Raw genomic sequence first — 18,708 nt, 5'->3', positions numbered from 1 at the left:
TATTCTCTAAAGCCACCATATCATATCCTTGATGAATCACACACCAATTCAAATTTCAAACATATAAGTAACAAAACACCATATAAAGAGAGCCCAATATTTTGGGTTACAAAAGCAACAAAACACTCGCATAAAACTCAATAAAAACCATATTCTCCTTGATTAATCACACACCAATCCAAAATTCAAGCATATAGCTGAGGATTGGCGGCGAGGTATTCGGAAGCAGTGTCGAACATCTTCTTGATATTCTGTTTTCCAGCTGCGACGTGGTCATCAGTTACCACAAAATCTCCCTTTGTGTGGTAGTTTGTCACCATCGTGTAGTGAGTTCCGTTCCCTGATGGCTCGAAGGTTGTCTCGTGAACTACATATTCTATGTTTTCACGAAGGACATCACCTTCAATGGTGGTGTACTTGCAGTAGAACTTGCCTGCATCAATTTCATCCACTCTATTTTTCGCGTATTTGAAGGGCTTCCCTTCAGGGAAGTTGAGTTGTCTGACAGACCCAACCGTGCCAGGTTCACCATGAACAACGTCTACACTTTTCACAAAATTGGGTAACGCTTTTGGCATGAAATTATGGTTATCAATGCAGAAAGCATTAAACAACCTAGCCGCAGCCACAGGGCTAGTGCAGTCGACCATTGTGTGTGTTGAAACTCCCATTATCGATTTTTGTGAAGAGCCTAAATGGAGAAATATAAGATGTTTGAAGTTAGGATTGGTAGTGAAATGAAGGAGGTTGATACAATTGTTTGCTATTTCGTCTCATATTTATAGTGCAATTCCAAGTAGTAAATTACCATCACGTCAAATATTGTGGACTTCTTAATATTGAATTACTTTGAAAAACGCATATGAAGAGGGGCTATCTTAAGTAATCACAAATTTTTAGTTAAGACGAATATTTCTGTCTTAAATTTAAAACGTTTAAATAATTTATGTGAGACAAAAGTTAATTGTCTGGAGAATAACAAAAGCTCGTATCTATTTATCTCGGTGGAATTCATATATTTTACATCAAATTATTGTTTGACCGTTTTTAATTTTATGACGAATATTACTTTCTTAAATATGAGATATTTTATCATAAAATATACAAAAAATCTAGAGAAACGGTCTATCAATAACGTTATTGAGAGACCTCTCACATGATGGAGTGAGAGATCCATTGAATTTCTTTTTTCCCTATTATGTCTCTCACTAAATTCGTGGAAAATGGCCACTCGTGAGACCTACTGATCTTAATATCACAAAATATCATCTTACTTATAAATATATCTTAACCAAACGGGTTTGATGCGGTGGTGGTTCACCTCATCCTTCTCTTCGTTAATCGTTTACATTTACTTTATTTTTTTAAAGTAAAATAAAATAAATGTAAATTATTGATTATTACAGAGGAATAACATACTCCTTACTGTTTAAATTGTATTAAAATGATTGAATTGTAGGGAATGTGTGATCGTCGACATGAAACTTCAATACAAAACTAGTTTTTTAAAATAAAAATGACCACAAAAAAATTAATTGCTTTTATTTGATGATTAATCAGTCCATGACGGTGTGTACTAACAATGAAGGAACGGTCTTTGGTTTCGAAATTTTAGATTATTAATTTGAAGATTTTTCTTTCCATCAGCTATTCAGCATGAGCAACCCTTGCTGGCTTGCTGAATAAGAACTAATGAAGACATCGATCTCTAGAAGGTCAAAGTCTCTATATATCATTTTCAATATCTTTGCTAAATTAAACGGTTTATAGTCCTAGGATATGGTTGACATGAATGGACTGACAATTTGATTCTTACTTTTATTTTTCTTCCTGTTTCTCTAATCACAAAATCTCATTGAAGACGGCGATATCCGTCAAAAGTTTGTGACGGATATCATTTCCTCTCATAAAATACCCATAAGAGGTGAGTGAGGAAGCACATGAGGAGTGTCTCACCTTGTCCCCTCACCCTTTTTGTGAGAGGTCTTCAGCTTGTGACGGGATTAACCCGTCACAAGCAAGACGCTTTGTTCTCTAATATATGTGAGGAGTACAAACATCAAGCCGGAAGAAATATTATACAAAATTTTAAAACAGAATTGCTATATTATGCCTTTATTTTACTTAGGACTCGTTTGGTTGCCATACAAAAATTAATCTTTCATAATTTTACAAAACACTTGAATTGATGTGAATTGCTCAAAATTCATTTGGTTGACATCCATGAGTTTCCAATTGACTAGAGGGCTTGGTAATTGAACTCCTCTATTATGCAGGAGTTGGAAATTCATGGGAAAAAAGAGAATGATTTATCCAAACATCTCTCATTTTTCCAAATCAAGAATTTTCCAATTCACCCATTTTTATAGAGACGGCAAAATGAGGCCGTCGTGCTTGGCCAAAACAAAGCCGTCTTACCAGTACTTTTATTTTTATTTTCACAATTTTTTCTATAATTGTACCAAAAAAAACGAAATATTCTCATGGTATCCTTTAATTTTGTAAGATTTCTCATGTTACCCCTTCTTTTAAAAATATGTCCATTCTATAAAAATATTCTCATGGAAATTCGTGGGTTTCTTTTAAAAATATGTCCATTCAAATCGAACCGAACCCGAATCGAACCGAAGGAAAAAATTCGATCAAAACCCACTCTTTAAAAACTCATTCCCGATCCACTATTTAAAAACCCATATCTATATCCACTATTGGAAAACCCGAACCAAATCCAAACCCGATCCATTCATACCCGAACTCGATCCAAGTGGATATTATTGAAAATTTAGGTTTTATTAACCTTGAAATTTAAATTTTCTCATATAAGATTAAATTTTTATGTAGTCAAATCAAGTTTCGTATTGGGTTTTGGATTATGTAGTGGATCGGGTATGGATTTGGAGCGGGTATGGGTTTGAAAAAAGTATAATAGATTGGGTATGAATTTTAAAATTTTGGATATGGATCAGGTATGGATATGGATCTGTGATCCAATAAGTAAGTGGATCGGGTTTGGATCTTGCAAAACCCGATCCAACCCGACCCATTGTCATCCCTAGTCATCATTGATTAGTCTTAGGAAGATTTAGTTTAGATCCAATCATGTGTGGCTCAAGAGACTCTATTACCATTAGATTCTATCTTGATAAAATCTTTCTCTATTACAGTCTCTTGAAAAAACTTAGCTGGTTAGTAGAGAGTGGTTGCACCTGATATGTAGAATCTACTGCTTATAGTTGATGAATACTGATAACTCTCGGATAGAGTATTAGAATGGAAGATCCATTTGATAATGAACTATTGGTTCTAAGCCATCTCTGGCGATTAATCAACAATTCAAAGTGCTTTTTTTTGCGTATTCTTGATAAACCAACATTTATATATAGATGTAGGAGTAGACTTTTGGGTAGTAAGAAGCCCATTTGGCATCTCTTTGTCTGCAAACACTACTACAAATTTAGGCAACTACAACGCCCCTTTAACAACGATTATTCACGAAAATCACAATAGACGTTGTAGAATGTATGGCGCGAATTTTACTAAAATCAATTACAACGGGTATGGTTATAAAAACCGTTGTTATTATTTTTAACAACGGGTCACACATGCGGAACCGTTGTTAATAATTTGGCGCAAAATTGGCGCAAAGTTAGTGAAAAGTAATCACAACGGTTACTTTTGAAACCCGTTGTTAAAACATATTTGACAACGGGTGTTTTTTACAACCGTTGTTAAAACATATTTCACAACGGTTGTTGTTTAATAACCGTTGTCAATACCTTCCATACTATAAACCACACAAAGGTAAGTCTCTTCGTGACCCACAAAACACAACCCTTAATACACAAACACAAACACAAACAGACAAACAAACACAAAACACATACACACTCTCTTTCTCTCTTTCTCTCTTTCTCTATTTCTCTCTTTCTCATCGTCGCTTTATCTTCTCGCCGTCACTGTGATTTCATCGTCTATTACGTTCTGTATTTATCAGGTAAATCTCGCCATCACTGTTAGTTTCATCGTCATTATTTTCTTTTTCTATTTATTTCTTTTGCATATATGTGTTTTTATCGACCATTATGTTATTTGTTTAAGTATTGTTCGCATAATTAGTTACTAAAACAATGAAGAAGCAAGATGAAGAAGTAAGATAAACATAATTAATATAATATATATATTTATAAATACATAAATTAAAAAAAAAATTTACATATGTAAAAATGCAATTCTTATATTTTCATGGAGGATCTTATTGTGCTCTATCGTATCCATCCTCTCCTCCTTGGCTATTTGGAGGTTAGTTCGGCCAGATTGCTATATCGTCATATAGCCGCAATCGCCGCTCCGTCAAGCCATCTTCTTTGGCGTGCTTCGGTGCGGATCGAGCTTCCGCAAGGTAGCTCCCGAAACTTTCCTCAATATGGAGGAACCAGGCGGATGAAGTTGTTGTTGTTCTCGATCATGGTAAGAGTCTTTAGGATGAAATCATTCATTTTGTTAGAGTTTTTTGAGTTTGATTTGAAAGATTAAGTAGAGTTTGTTTTAACAGATAGAGTTTGGAGATGAATATATGAGATAATGGAAATGTTAGTTGAGATATGCAATGTATTTATACTAAGCAATGTGTGGGTTGAGTTAATTGCTTTTTAATTAATATATATGTTAGGAAGTTGTGCCATAATCATCATCATATCTCTCAATAATGCTGCTTCAAATCCTATTACTAACCCTTCTCATTCCATATTATCCGTTCATATGTACAGTGATGTCAGTAATAATGCATGCATCGGAATTCTATCAGGCCGTAATTATGCATGCATCTAGTAATATTTAATTTAATTTTTTTTTTATTTTTTAAGAACAAACAACAACGGTTATTTTATAACAACCCGTTGTCTTTAGTTATAACAACGGTTTTGTATATTAAAACCCGTTGTTACAACTTTCCCCCCAAAATTGTGTCACACTTTCCACAACGGGTTTTTATACATAAAACCGTGGTTAATAGTTTTAACAACGGTTTCCTTAAGTAAACCAACCGTTGTTAAAACCTTCTACAACGGACGCTTTAACAACGTCCGCTTTTTTATATAACAACGGTTTTTGACCGTTGTTATAGCCTGTATCTGTAGTAGTGAAAGAATTCTCGATGTGAAAACACAAATACAAATTAAGGAGACGGACAATGATTACTTAGTTTAGATTATATCCATTGCTTGGAATTCAAATTTAATTTCCTCCCATACTTCACAAGCAGCAGCTAGCTCAGGACTCCATTTGCAAGCCTCGAGAATAATAGTATTACCCTTGCGAGCAAGATCACGTCCTTCGTTACGAGCTTGTACACATGCTTCCAGGGCTACTCAATTCGCTACAGCACCTGGCGCATTACCCCAAGGGTGTCCTAGGGTTCCTCCACCATACTGTAGCACGGAATTATCTCCAAAGATTTCGGTTAGAGCGGGCATATGCCAAACGTGAATACCTCCCGAAGCAACGGGCCTAACACCTGGTGTAGAAACCCACGATTGAGTGAAATAAATATCGCGACTTCTGACTGTTTCAGTAAAATCATCACGTAGTAAATCCACAAAGCCTAAGGTGATTTCTCTTTCCCCTTCAAGCTTATCTACTACGGTACCGGCATGAATATGATCTCCACCAGACAGACGTAACGCTTTAGCTAGTACACGGAAGTGCATACCATGATTTTTCTGTCTATCAATAACGGCGTGCATTGCACGGTGGATGTGAAGAAGTAGACCATTATCTCGGCGATAATGGGCCAAGCTAGTATTTGCAGTGAATCCACCTATTAAGTAGTCATGCATTACGATAGGAACTCCCAATTCTCTGGCAACTACATCCCTTTTGATCATTTCTTCACATGTACCCGCAGTGGCATTCAAGTAATGACCTTTGATTTCACTTGTTTCAGCCTGTGCTTTATAAATTGTTTCGGCACAAAATAAGAAGCGGTCTCTCCAATGCATAAATGGTTGGGAGTTCACGTTTTCATCATCTTTGGTAAAATCAAGTCCACCGCGAAGACATTCATAAATTGCTCAACCATAGTTTTAGGTTTAATAGTGCATCCCAATAGGGGACGGCCATACTTGTTCAATTTATCTCTTTTAACTTGGATACCATGAGGCGGGCCTGGGAAAGTTTTTACATAAGCAACAGGGATTCGCAAATCCTCCAAACGTAGAGCACGCAAAGCTTTGAACCCAAATACATTACCCACAATGGAAGTAAACTGTTAGTAAAAGAGTCTTCCTCAAAAAGGCCTAAGGGGTAAGCTACATAACAAATATATTGATTTTCTTCTCCAGCAACAGGCTCGGTGTGGTAGCATCGTCCTTTGTAACGATCAAGACTGGTAAGTCCGTCGGTCCATACAGTTGTCCATGTACCCGTAGAAGATTCGGCGGATACTGCGGCCCGTGCTTCTTCAGGTGGAACTACGGGTTGAGGAGAAACTCGGAATGCTGCGAAGATATCAGTATCCGGGGTTTCATACTCAAGAGTATAATAAGTCAATTTGTAATCTTTAACACCAGCTTTAAATCCAGCACTTGTTTTAGTCTCTGTTTGTGGTGACATAAGTCCCTCCCTACAACTTTAATTAAAAATTTGTACAACAAAGCAACAAGGTCTACTCGACATAAATTAGGCCTTAACCATAAAAAAAATAAAAATAAAGGAATATGTCATCCAACTCTCAACAAATATTATCAACTAATCAAAATGGTTCATTATTAGACCATGTAATATATTTGACTCGATAAATACATCATTATTGTATACTCTTTCATATATATGTCGCAACCCTACCGTTGTTTTCAAGTTTATAATTTCTTACCCCACCCCCGTTTGGATTGAAAGAACTAAATAATTAGAAATGAACTCTTGATAATGAAATATGGGGTATATGTATATCCTAGATGTGAAAATAGGCCGAATTCCATCATGAAAAGAAAGAATAGACCGAGCAGAAATTAATATACTAAAAAAGAACTACATTACGGTGCTAATGAATTATAAATTAAATATATTTTAGATTTCGGGTTCGATTTCTACACATAATAGAGTAAGTAAAGGATTGTCTATATTGGTAGAAAAATAAAGGACTTTCTCACGATTTTTTTCATCATCCATTTATTTGTAAATAGATTGGTTGAACTTTAAATTTAACACATTGAGGTTGAATATAAATAGACTAATTAAATAAATAATTGAATGGATTAGATTTGTTTGGATGATACCAACAAAATTGGATTGCTAACTCCTATATTCTTATTCTGATTTAATTAATTGATCAACTTGTTATCAGACATCCCTTTTTTTCGATAATTTTATTTTTCGCAAAAATTTCGACATATTTTACTTTTAATATTATGATAATCAATCCTACTACGCAATTAGTTTTAAAATAAACTTTTTTAGCATGATGTTGAAAATCCTCGAGAAATAAAAAATGCGCTTTCGATTTTTAAATTTATTAGGGAAAATTTGTTTTGTAAGAAAATCCTCGGGAAAACTAAAACCGGTTTTATTAAAAATACACGTTTGAAAAGTCCTTTTATTAAGGGAAACGGGGTTTTTTTGTACGAAAATCTCAAATCGACTATAACCTCAATCTTAAATTTTCTAATAACCATTTTCATTTTGTCAAATTACACTACTACAGATACAGACTATAACAACGGTCAAAAACCGTTGTTATATAAAAAAGCGGACGTTGTTAAAGCGTCCGTTGTAGAAGGTTTTAACAACGGTTGGTTTACTTAAGGAAACCGTTGTTAAAACTATTAACCACGGTTTTATGTATAAAAACCCGTTGTGGAAAGTGTGACTCAATTTTGGGGGGAAAGTTATAACAACGGGTTTTAATATAACAACGGGTCTATTGTGATTTTCGTGAATAATCGTTGTTAAAGGGGCGTTGTAGTTGCCTGGATTTGTAGTAGTGTTATAGATCTCGAAAGGTTAATCAATTTGAAAAAAAGAATTGCCCAAATCCGATTTTTGGTCTATGATTTATGCTTAATTGAAAACTTTAAGAATGATAAAAGGGCATGCCATGCTTGAAAAAAAAATTCAAGAGTACTTTGTGTACAAACTTAAAAAGTTGGGTAACAGTTACAAAATGACATAGTTCAGGAGTATCACGTGAATTTTCCAAATTAATAATTAAAAACTAGTTGTGACCCGTGAAATTCACGGGTTTATCTGTTTTAATTTTGATATTTTTATTGTATTGTTAATATATGTTCGAGCAATTAGTTGTTAATCCATTTAAAAATATACAGTCTTGAAATACGTAGAAATTAGTTAGTTAATACCTTATTTCTTTGACAACTTTTATTTCTTTTTGTAAATCGAATCCTGCAAGTGACAATGTGGTAGCTATTAATTTTGAGAAACTTTAAAACGGAGCAATGACAAAGACGACTCATTATATATACGTGTGTTTTACTCCGCAATATAATAAAGTGAGTTTTTTAAATATTAAAAGTTGAAATCATCCGTATATAATAAATTCCGTATGGAAAAATATTCAATAACGCCTTATAAGGTTGTAAACGCAATACCTCAGTATAGTCATCTCCAAATTATTTCCAGACCTCCCCATCAACCCTCCCGTAGAAATATCTTTGAAGTCTTATAGCCACGTGCATGCTTCAATATTATTTACATTCGAAAAACATTTATCATATCGATAGAAGAATATTAGATACGCTTCAACGGTATGGTCGTATCTACTCCATGTATTACGAATTAAATTTTCATTTCAATAGCTCAATAATTTAAAAAACTATATTCCCAAAATCCGAATTCCAAAAGGTTCATAAAATTTTTTAAGTTCCTTATTACTATTTCAAGAATTTGATCCATCTCTTGTTATACTTATGTCCACGATCCTATATAAAAATAAAAATAGTATTAAAGACTATACAATAATCTATTCCGGGTTGAAAAAAAAAGGGTACTACTTTTTGTCGCCCGAGTTTTTACTAACATCGCCCGAATTTTATACTAACTTCCCAATTCTACCCCCAATGATTTTTTTCCCTCTTCAAATCTATTCTTTTTTTTTAATATATTATTTAACTATCTTAATTTTTGTAAATCCAAACTTAATTACATGGATATAACTATTTCAATCATGATATTTACAAATTACACCGACATATGAGATAACTAAAAAGGATTCGTAACTCGATTGATTTTCAATTCATTTTTACTGAATTTATGACCGTACCCTAGTAAACTTTTGGATTCACTCTTAATTTGTACCTTTGAATTTCGATTGAGAATGCAGCAATTGATTGTTCAGAGGCCATGGAGCGATTTTAGTCGAGGGGCGAGGGGCGAAAGAGCATTTAGTGACTGTTCATGCACGTTGCACGTGACGCCTATGGGTTGGTCGTGTAATGTACACGAGACCACTATGGGCTGGTCGTATAGTGCACACAAGACCACCATGGACTGGTCGTGTACCACGCACGAGACCACCATGTGTTGGTCGTGTACTATACATGAAACTATCATGGTCTTGGCGCGAACCGAGTACGAAGCCCAGAGACTATGTCGTCTCTATCGTGTGAAAGCGTGGAACCGTTATGGTTTTTATCATCTCCGTAGCTCGAACTACCATTGGGGATTGGTCTTGCCACCATCTAGTCTGAAATTCTGAATGGCTCATGTTACACGACGTGGTCATGGTGAATGTCGATTATGTTTTTGCTGGCTTGTGTGAACTGCGATACGAATCCTTTTATGCGTATATTATCTGTGTTGCGCACAGAATTCAAAAATTTTTCACCGTCATTTACAGCTACACCAAAGGCTGTTCATGGATGTTAGCAAGTAATTTTCTTCACTTTGATAGTCGTCCATTCCTAATTCGTAGTTTCGTACAATGCAGTATTTTCCCTCGTCTTTAGTTTTGCTAATTAATTTTCTTGCATTTAGTTAAGTAAATTGATAAATTTTCCACTTTAAATTGTTATTATTGATCAAGTTAGATGAAAATAAATGAATAGTGATATTTAAAAATGTAGATTTATGAAGGTTAGAGATGATATAGTGGGGTGTGAAAGGAATTGAGGAAAAAGGGTAATTTCGTCATTTACTCGGGCGAAATAAGTAATTTATGGGCGACAAAAAGAAAAAGTGAAAAAAAAAAACAGATAAACTTAAAAACATACGGATTAGAATTTCGAAACCATACTATTTAATATTTATCTGAAAGTTCACTTTCGCTTCCTTTTAATACGCTTTCATTTAGCACATGCCTTGATAATAGTTCATTTGAAATGAAAAAGAAAAATATATGTTAGAAATGATTATACTCATGAATACAAACATACAAATTCAAATAGGTTGATCGAGAAAGCATAATAGTAAAATTACACAACAATATACGCTTTATAACAAATTTAAAGAAATATTATAAGATCTCCATTTTGAGATTAATGATCATCTTATAATGGTTAAAAAAGCATATACCACTTTAAAAAGTACAGTAAATTTTATAGAAAAACAATCAAAAGGTAGGAGTTGGAGAAAACTTAAATTGGAAGAGGGAATGATGGTTCAAAAAGTAAATTGTAAAATTTTAAAGATTTTTCATTCAATTATTTGTACTTATTTATTTACCATTAATTATGAGAGTAGGTTTTTTTAGGAAATTATGAGAGTAAGTTTTATGTATTATTTCTGTTTTGACCAAAAAAAAAACCACATAAACTTAAAAACATACGAAGTACAATTTAGAAATCATACTATTTAATTATTACCAGAAGGTTCATTTTAGCATCCTTTTATTACATGCCTTGATAATTGTTCATATAAAATGAAAAAGAAAAATATATGTTAGAAATGATTATTCTCGTGAATACAAAAATACAAATTCAAATAGGTTGATCGGGAAAGTATAATAGAAAAATTACACCACAATACAAATTAAAAGAAATATTATAAGACTTCTCTTTTGAGATCAACAATCATCTATTACTTATCAGTTTCTACCTTACGTTTTTTTTACCTTTAATTTTACCTCAGTTTCGCGCCTTTTGTATTTCTTCCCTCTTTAGATTACCCACGTGATGGTTTGCCTTATCTGCATTCACATACGTTTCATGGTGCATTAAAATTATAAAAAAAAATATTGACCAAAAGATAAAACATCAACCTGGCAAAAACTTGACAAACGAATCAAAACATTGTCACATGTAAGTCACTTAAATTAAACCAAGTGGAAAACATGAATTCAAATATAAAGCAAACAATTCATAAAACCAGCAACATAAAAAATTAAAATATACCTTATTGCAAACAACAACAACAACAACAACAACAACAACAACAACAACAACAACAACAACAACAACAACAACAACAACAACAACAACAACAACAACAACAACAACAACAACAACAACAACAACAACAACAACAACAACAACAACAACAACAACAACAACAACAACAACAACAACAACAACAACAACAACAACAACAACAACAACAACAACAACAACAACAACAACAACAACAACAACAACAACAACAACAACAACAACAACAACAACAACAACAACAACAACAACAACAACAACAACAACAACAACAACAACAACAACAACAACAACAACAACAACAACAACAACAACAACAACAACAACAACAACAACAACAACAACAACAACAACAACAACAACAACAACAACAACAACAACAACAACAACAACAACAACAACAACAACAACAACAACAACAACAACAACAACAACAACAACAACAACAACAACAACAACAACAACAACAACAACAACAACAACAACAACAACAACAACAACAACAACAACAACAACAACAACAACAACAACAACAACAACAACAACAACAACAACAACAACAACAACAACAACAACAACAACAACAACAACAACAACAACAACAACAACAACAACAACAACAACAACAACAACAACAACAACAACAACAACAACAACAATACTCAATATACTCAATATACTCAATATAATAAAATAAATAAATTAAACCATAAAATACAATTCACAACTTAAAAACTCATGACAAATGGGCATATTTTAAATAAATAAAGTGAATAGAAACTATTATAGGTTTTATAGTCATTACACAACCATAAATTCCCCTATTTTAATTTAATTTTTAATTTATTTTCTGGTATTATTAAATTAGATAATTTATTGTCGAGGACCTCAAGAGACGAATTAAATAGGACAAAATATTAATAAAAATTATGGTTGTTGAGTAATATAAGGAGTTTTAATAAAATTATTTACATATTATTACAAAAATTAATTAATTTCGTGTGTGTTAAGTATTATGAAGAGTTTTAATCAATTTATTACCATGTTTAATTAAAAAAAATAGGAAAATGTTAATATTGGTGGGTGTTCAGTAATATGAAGAGGTTTAATTAATTTATTAACATGTTTCGTTATAAAAAAAATTAAAAATAATGAATTAAATAGGAAAATATTAATAATGGTGAGTGTTTAGTAATATGAAGAGGTTTATTTAATTCCTTAATATGTTTTGTTACAAAAATTTTAATTAAAATTTCAATTTTAATTATAAATTATGAAATTTATTAACATGTTTTATTACAAAAAAATTCAATTAAAATGTCAATATTAATTATAAATTATGAAATTTGATGTAAATTTGTAAGGGTTATGTAAATTTTGGAAGACAATATATTTAATGTACAAAATTAATTTAAGAATAATGATAATATCCTTTAATATTATAGATATAAGTGAATTAAATTAATTTATAGATAAATGATTTAAATTAATGTCATGTAATAATAAATTGATAATCCATGTCACATTAATTCGCCATGTCACATTAAAAAATTGAAACATCACATATAAATATGACACATCATGTTAAATTTTAATCTAGGTGGCTTTTTGGATCCTACATGGCTTTGTCTAAGTGGCGTTTATTTGTCATTTTAGGGTAGCCTTTTAATTATATTTTATAGATTACAGAATTTTTCATGGTACCCCTTAATTTTATCAACTTTTTCATGGTACCCCTACTTTCCATTATTTCATATTTATTAACAATTTTTAATTACTAATTTATTACCACATCATCAAAACTTAACGTACATCTAACGGTCGTTACATTAAGGGTACCATAGGTACAAAAATGCAACCTCAAGGGTAGAATAGGCAGATTCTTAAAAGCAAGGGTACCATGGAAAATCTCACAAAATTAAAGGGTACCATGAGAGATTTCCGAAAAACAAATTGTTCTATAAGACTATTTTTAGCAAAAGATTATCCTAATAACACATAGCCCAACTAAATAATTTAATAAGCTTGTAAAATAATACTTCATTCATTGAAATCCAATACACACATATGCATTTTACATGTTTGACAGTGCACATTTTAGATCGTTAATGTCTTTTTTTACATATTAGTAAAAAATTATAAAAGCTTTGTGTTGTTATTGCACTACTTAAGACGAATCAAATAAGATTCCACATTAATATATTTTTCTCTTATTCCGTCTTACTCTGAATAATCCTCTCTATTTCTTTTTCCACCTATTCACAATTAAGGCTCAACATTGGTCCAAGACCGAACCGGACCGAAAATAAAAATTTAGTGGCCCGAAAACCGGACCTAAAACTTTCGGCCTTGGACCGGAACGAACCCGAAATATTTGGCCTGGTCCGGGTTTGGGGACCGAAATGGACCTAAAACTAGTGTTTTTACTATTTCATATACGATAATTACATTTTAATTCCGTTAAATAAAATGTATTTAAATAATATGACAACTCTTTTTAAAAAAATCATTGACAATACTAATTTATAATGTCTTTTGAAGATAAAATATTAATTGATTCATAATATTTAATGAATAGTCAATAAAAACATGAAATTTGGTCTATTCGGTCCGGACCTAAATTAACCGGTCTTAATCAGACCGGATCGAAGACCAAAACTTGAAAAAAATGAAGACCTAGGTGAAGACCTAAATTTTGTCCATTCGGTCTTAAAAATGAAATTGGGTCCATTCGGTCCAGACCTAAATGAAGACCTAAATTTGTTCGCCCCCTATTCACATTACCTTTCCTATTTCTATTCTTAGAAAGTGTTTGTGTGATACAAATTTAATTGTATGTTCATACAAAAATGACTCATAAATGATAAATGTATGAATTAGGCAAATAACACAATATCGGTTTGTTAAAAAATAATTTCAAAGATAGAGGATTTTCTCAATGGTACCTCTGAACCTTTTCATTTTCTAAACGGAAATTTCTTATGATACCCTCGAACTTTAGCAGATTACACATGATACCCCGCATTTTAATTTCTTATATATCGCACCCTTGTGTTTATCTTTTCCATTCCCTGAATACCCTTTGGCAAATTTCCATCATAACGTCGTTACTCCCATGACTTGTTATACCTTTTTTTTTATTATCTAACACACTAAGGCTCCGTTTGGCAAGACATTTCAGGTACCTGATTTGGTCAAAGTAGCTTATTTGACCAAAGTTTCAGGTACCTTATTTTTTTGTAAGCGTTTGGCAAGTAGCTTATTTAATCAAATAAGCTACCTGAAATGAAATGCTACTCTATAATAAGTTTCAGGTACCTGATTTGGTTTGATTTTCCATTTTTACCATTTAAATCTATAATATTAAATAATTATCATATCCTTTTACGTTATTTCATCAAAATCAGTTACCTTTTCAGTTAGTTTGCCAAACATTTTTTTATATAATCAGCTAACTTATCAGTTCCTAATTTTCAGCTACCTTACCAGTTACCTTTTCGGATTTCAGTTAGCTTTTCAGTTTTCAGCTACCTTTTCAGTTAGTTTTACCAAACATAGCCTAAAACTTCATAATCTAATAAACTAACATTTAATATCCAAATAACAATAAACAAATAACAAAACATACTCAATTACTCGTTTAATTACTCATATGAGTAACGGCGTTATAACAGAAATTTGCCAAAAGGGCATTTTGGGAAAAGAAAAGGTAAACACAAATGTACCATATGTAGAAACTTAAAATGAGGGGTACCATGTTTAATCTGCCAAATTTCAAGGGTACTGTTGGGCCCTAAATTATCCTGCCTGATCAGGTATAGCCCAGGTAACAGCCAAGGACAACTTCCAGGCAAAAGATATCTAAAATCGACATTACTTCAACACGGATAGGCACCAAGCGGGGAGTTGATAGAAGAAGCGAAAGATAACCCGAACTGAAAAGGAAAAGCACCAGGCTCTGCAGGCAACAAACAGCGAGTTTTATATATGTTCCCTACAAAAAGGAAGACCAATTCCAGAAAGCAAAGATATAGGGGAGCAAGTCAAAGCAACGGCTAAGAAAGAAGCAACCATCTCCGGGTAAATAGGGCACACTCCTATTTACAGGGAAAACCTAAACTAACACAAAGACAATTGGAAGCAACCACCTATAAATAGAAAGGAAGAGAAGACAAGAAGGATTATCTGAAAGACCATCACTTTTACTCATATTCTTTGTATTCTTAAGCAATATATTCGCACATCACGCCCGATATAATAATACTCGTCAGGCTATCGAGAATCATAGTAACAATCACTCCTGGCTTGGTGCCCGTGGTTTTTCCCTTATTCCCAGGGTTTTTCCACGTATAAATCCTTGTGTCATTATTTATTAGTTTGTTTTACATTTAATTATACCAATCAGGCAAGTTATTCGAGTTAGATCACCCTACATATAAATCCCTGGCGGACGCTCTAGATCAATAAAAATCCTGCCAAAACAATTGGCGCCCACCGTGGGGCATCTAACTCAAAAATAATCAAAAGCCCACCATCAAATACCACAAAAACTAAGAAAAATGGCAGGAGATAGCATTGAGCAACAATTAGTCTTTGCGCAAACAACAGATTGTTGGAGATGGAACAATGAAACAAAAAATGATCCAGCCAAGTGAAGTGGCAAAATTGAAAGAATCGAATCCGGCCTAAAGATACATTTGGGAGAAAAAGCTTCAGGATCAAAATTGAAAGTCCACTGGCACACCATTCTCCTCCATCATAAGGAACATTGACTTCTCCAATATTGGTACTCCAATTCCATCAAAATCCAAAGCAGGAGAAGAAATGGACTCAGGAGAACTCCAAAATCAAGAACTCAAGATCGGACTAACACGGCCATTATGATGGCTATGCTCCAGAAATCCAAAAACTTCACGAGAGATTTGAAAAGATCCCAGGAGTTCCTACCCCAATTGAAGAAGCAAATCCAGAAAGCTATCTTTGATTCACCCTTCGTGGATGAAATAGCAAAGATAGACTGCGCCAAAGAAATTTGTGATTCCCTCAATGAGAATCTATGATGGAACCACCGATCCACAAAACCATGTTGCCTATTACAAGCAAAGGATGATGGCAGCATCAATTCCCGATGAACTACGTCAAGTATGCATGTGTAAGGGATTTGGAACAACTCGAATGGACTGCCTTGCAATGGTACATAAACCGCCAAATGGAAGCATCAAGTCCTTTCTTCGACCTGGTCAATTCTTTCAATCATCGTTTGCCAAGCAGCAGGAACTAGAAAAGAGATCCGTGGACTGTACATGGTTAAACGAAGCCTGGAGAATCCATCGATCATACATGACAAGATTCAACAAAGAAAAAGTCTCAATCCCGGATGTGATGTTGGAGCGTACCGTTGAAGCTTTGAGGCAAGGGCTACCCCCGGAAGTGACTTCTACGATGAAATGACCATGAAGCCCTGTCATACCTTTGAAGATGTCCAAGCATTAGCCATAGGCTATATCAGTGGAGGAAGACAAAGGCTACAAGGCGAGATAATACCGACAACAACTCAGGATATGACAAAACCAACGGGAAAAGCTTTAACAACAAAGGAAGCGAGTTCCAGGCCATCTCCCTACACAAGACCTGACAGATCGAAGTCAACTATACACATGAACAACGAGGTAACTCCTATACTTATCCTCCTGTCCGGGAATATAACTTTCTCTGTTGACATTGCGGGATTAATCAAGAGGCTTGACCATATGGGAGACATTGTCAAGTGGCCAAAGAAGTCAGACAACCCCAACTCAAGAAAGGACACCACCAGGTGGTGTGAATTTCACATGGACATAGGTCACACAAAAGAAGAATGCCTGGGATTACGGAGACAAGTGGCTTACCTGCTAAAGAAAGGATACCAGAAAGACTTGATGCCAACAAAGAACAGGGAAGATGACGGAACAAGAAGAAACACAAAAGGCAACAACAGCGTGACCTACCCCCTCGCACCACCCATTTATGAAGTCAAATTCATCAATGGAGGATCGAAAATTTGTGGCTTTGACCAGTTAATTTTGCTAAGAAAATTGCCAGGGAGTCAAAAATGAAATCTCCTTTTAAATCTATCAATTTACCTCAAATTACTTTTGACGACAACGATATGCGGGGCATTCCGGACCTCCACCATGACAACTGGTAATCACCATGCAAATAGGGACTGCACGTATCATGAGAATCCTGGTAGATGGAGGCGATTGAAGTAAACCCGATCATGCTTGATGTCCTTAAAGCAATGAAGATTGATGAAAGCCAAATCATAAAGAAGTCTAATGTCCTAGTAGATTCGGTGGAGAAACAAGAAACACATGGGAGAAATACACGCCCACATATGTGGAAGGAGTATCTTCATATGAAATATTTGGAGTCTGGGATCGCCTGTCATCCTATAATGCCATATTGGGAAGACCATGGATCCACAACGTAAGAGCCATACCCTCCACCTATCACCAATGCATCAAAATACCAGCGAGAATGGGGAGTAGCAACCATTAAAGGTGAACAAAAATCTGCCCAGGAATGTTATACGAGTCATGAAGCCTTCCAAGACAGGTAAGTCCCTCGCCTAGCAATTACGATGACCTGTCGGGACAACTCATGTGGCGAAAACCAAAATGGAAACCGATCAAGTAATTTTAGACCACGAGTACCCGACAGGCACGTCTTGGTAGGATCGATGTCCCCGATCATATCAGGCGAATTAGTAAATTTTCTTAGAGGTAAATCTTCATGTTTTGCCTGGTCACATTTTGATATGACCGGAATAGATGCCAATATTATTACACATAAACTAAATGTTGATGAGTCTTATAAGCCTGTCGTGAAAAGAAGAAAGTTTGCATTTGAAAGACATGCTATCATTAATGAAGAAGTAGACAAACTATTGGACATGGGGATGATAAGAGAAGTCATGTACCCTAGCTGGCTAGCCAACGTAGTGGTGGTTCAAAAGAAGAATGGCAAGTGGAGAGTTTGTGTAGATTACACTGGACCTCAATAAAGCCTGTCCAAAAGACCCATTTCCACTCCCACACATAGACGCAATGGTGGATGCTACAGCAGGACACGAACTCCTGACATTCATGGATGCCTCAAGTGGATTCAACCAAATCAAGATGCACCCATCTGATCAGGAACATACTGCATTTATCACGGAAAGGGGCATATACTGCTACACAAAGAATGCCCTTTGGCACGAAAAATGCGGGGGCAACATACCAACGCCTGGTCAATACAATGTTTAAAGACCAAATAGGGGACACCATGGAAGTCTATATTGATGACATGGTAG

At 34.2% G+C, this 18,708-nt stretch overlaps 1 protein-coding gene across 1 annotated transcript; it reads right to left on the bottom strand.

Annotated features, from left to right (window-relative positions):
- LOC141649443 (pathogenesis-related protein STH-2-like) lies at window positions 1-744 on the bottom strand. The gene has a single exon (XM_074458149.1). The coding sequence runs from the start codon at window positions 669-671 to the stop codon at window positions 186-188; it is 486 nt and encodes a 161-aa protein (XP_074314250.1). The 5' UTR covers window positions 672-744; the 3' UTR covers window positions 1-185.
- Between the last annotated feature and the right edge of the window lie 17,964 nt (window positions 745-18,708).

Source organism: Silene latifolia, chromosome 1 (assembly GCF_048544455.1).
Source record: "Silene latifolia isolate original U9 population chromosome 1, ASM4854445v1, whole genome shotgun sequence".
NCBI classification, from domain to species: Eukaryota; Viridiplantae; Streptophyta; class Magnoliopsida; order Caryophyllales; family Caryophyllaceae; genus Silene; species Silene latifolia.
This window is presented reverse-complemented; position numbering and strand designations above follow the sequence as displayed.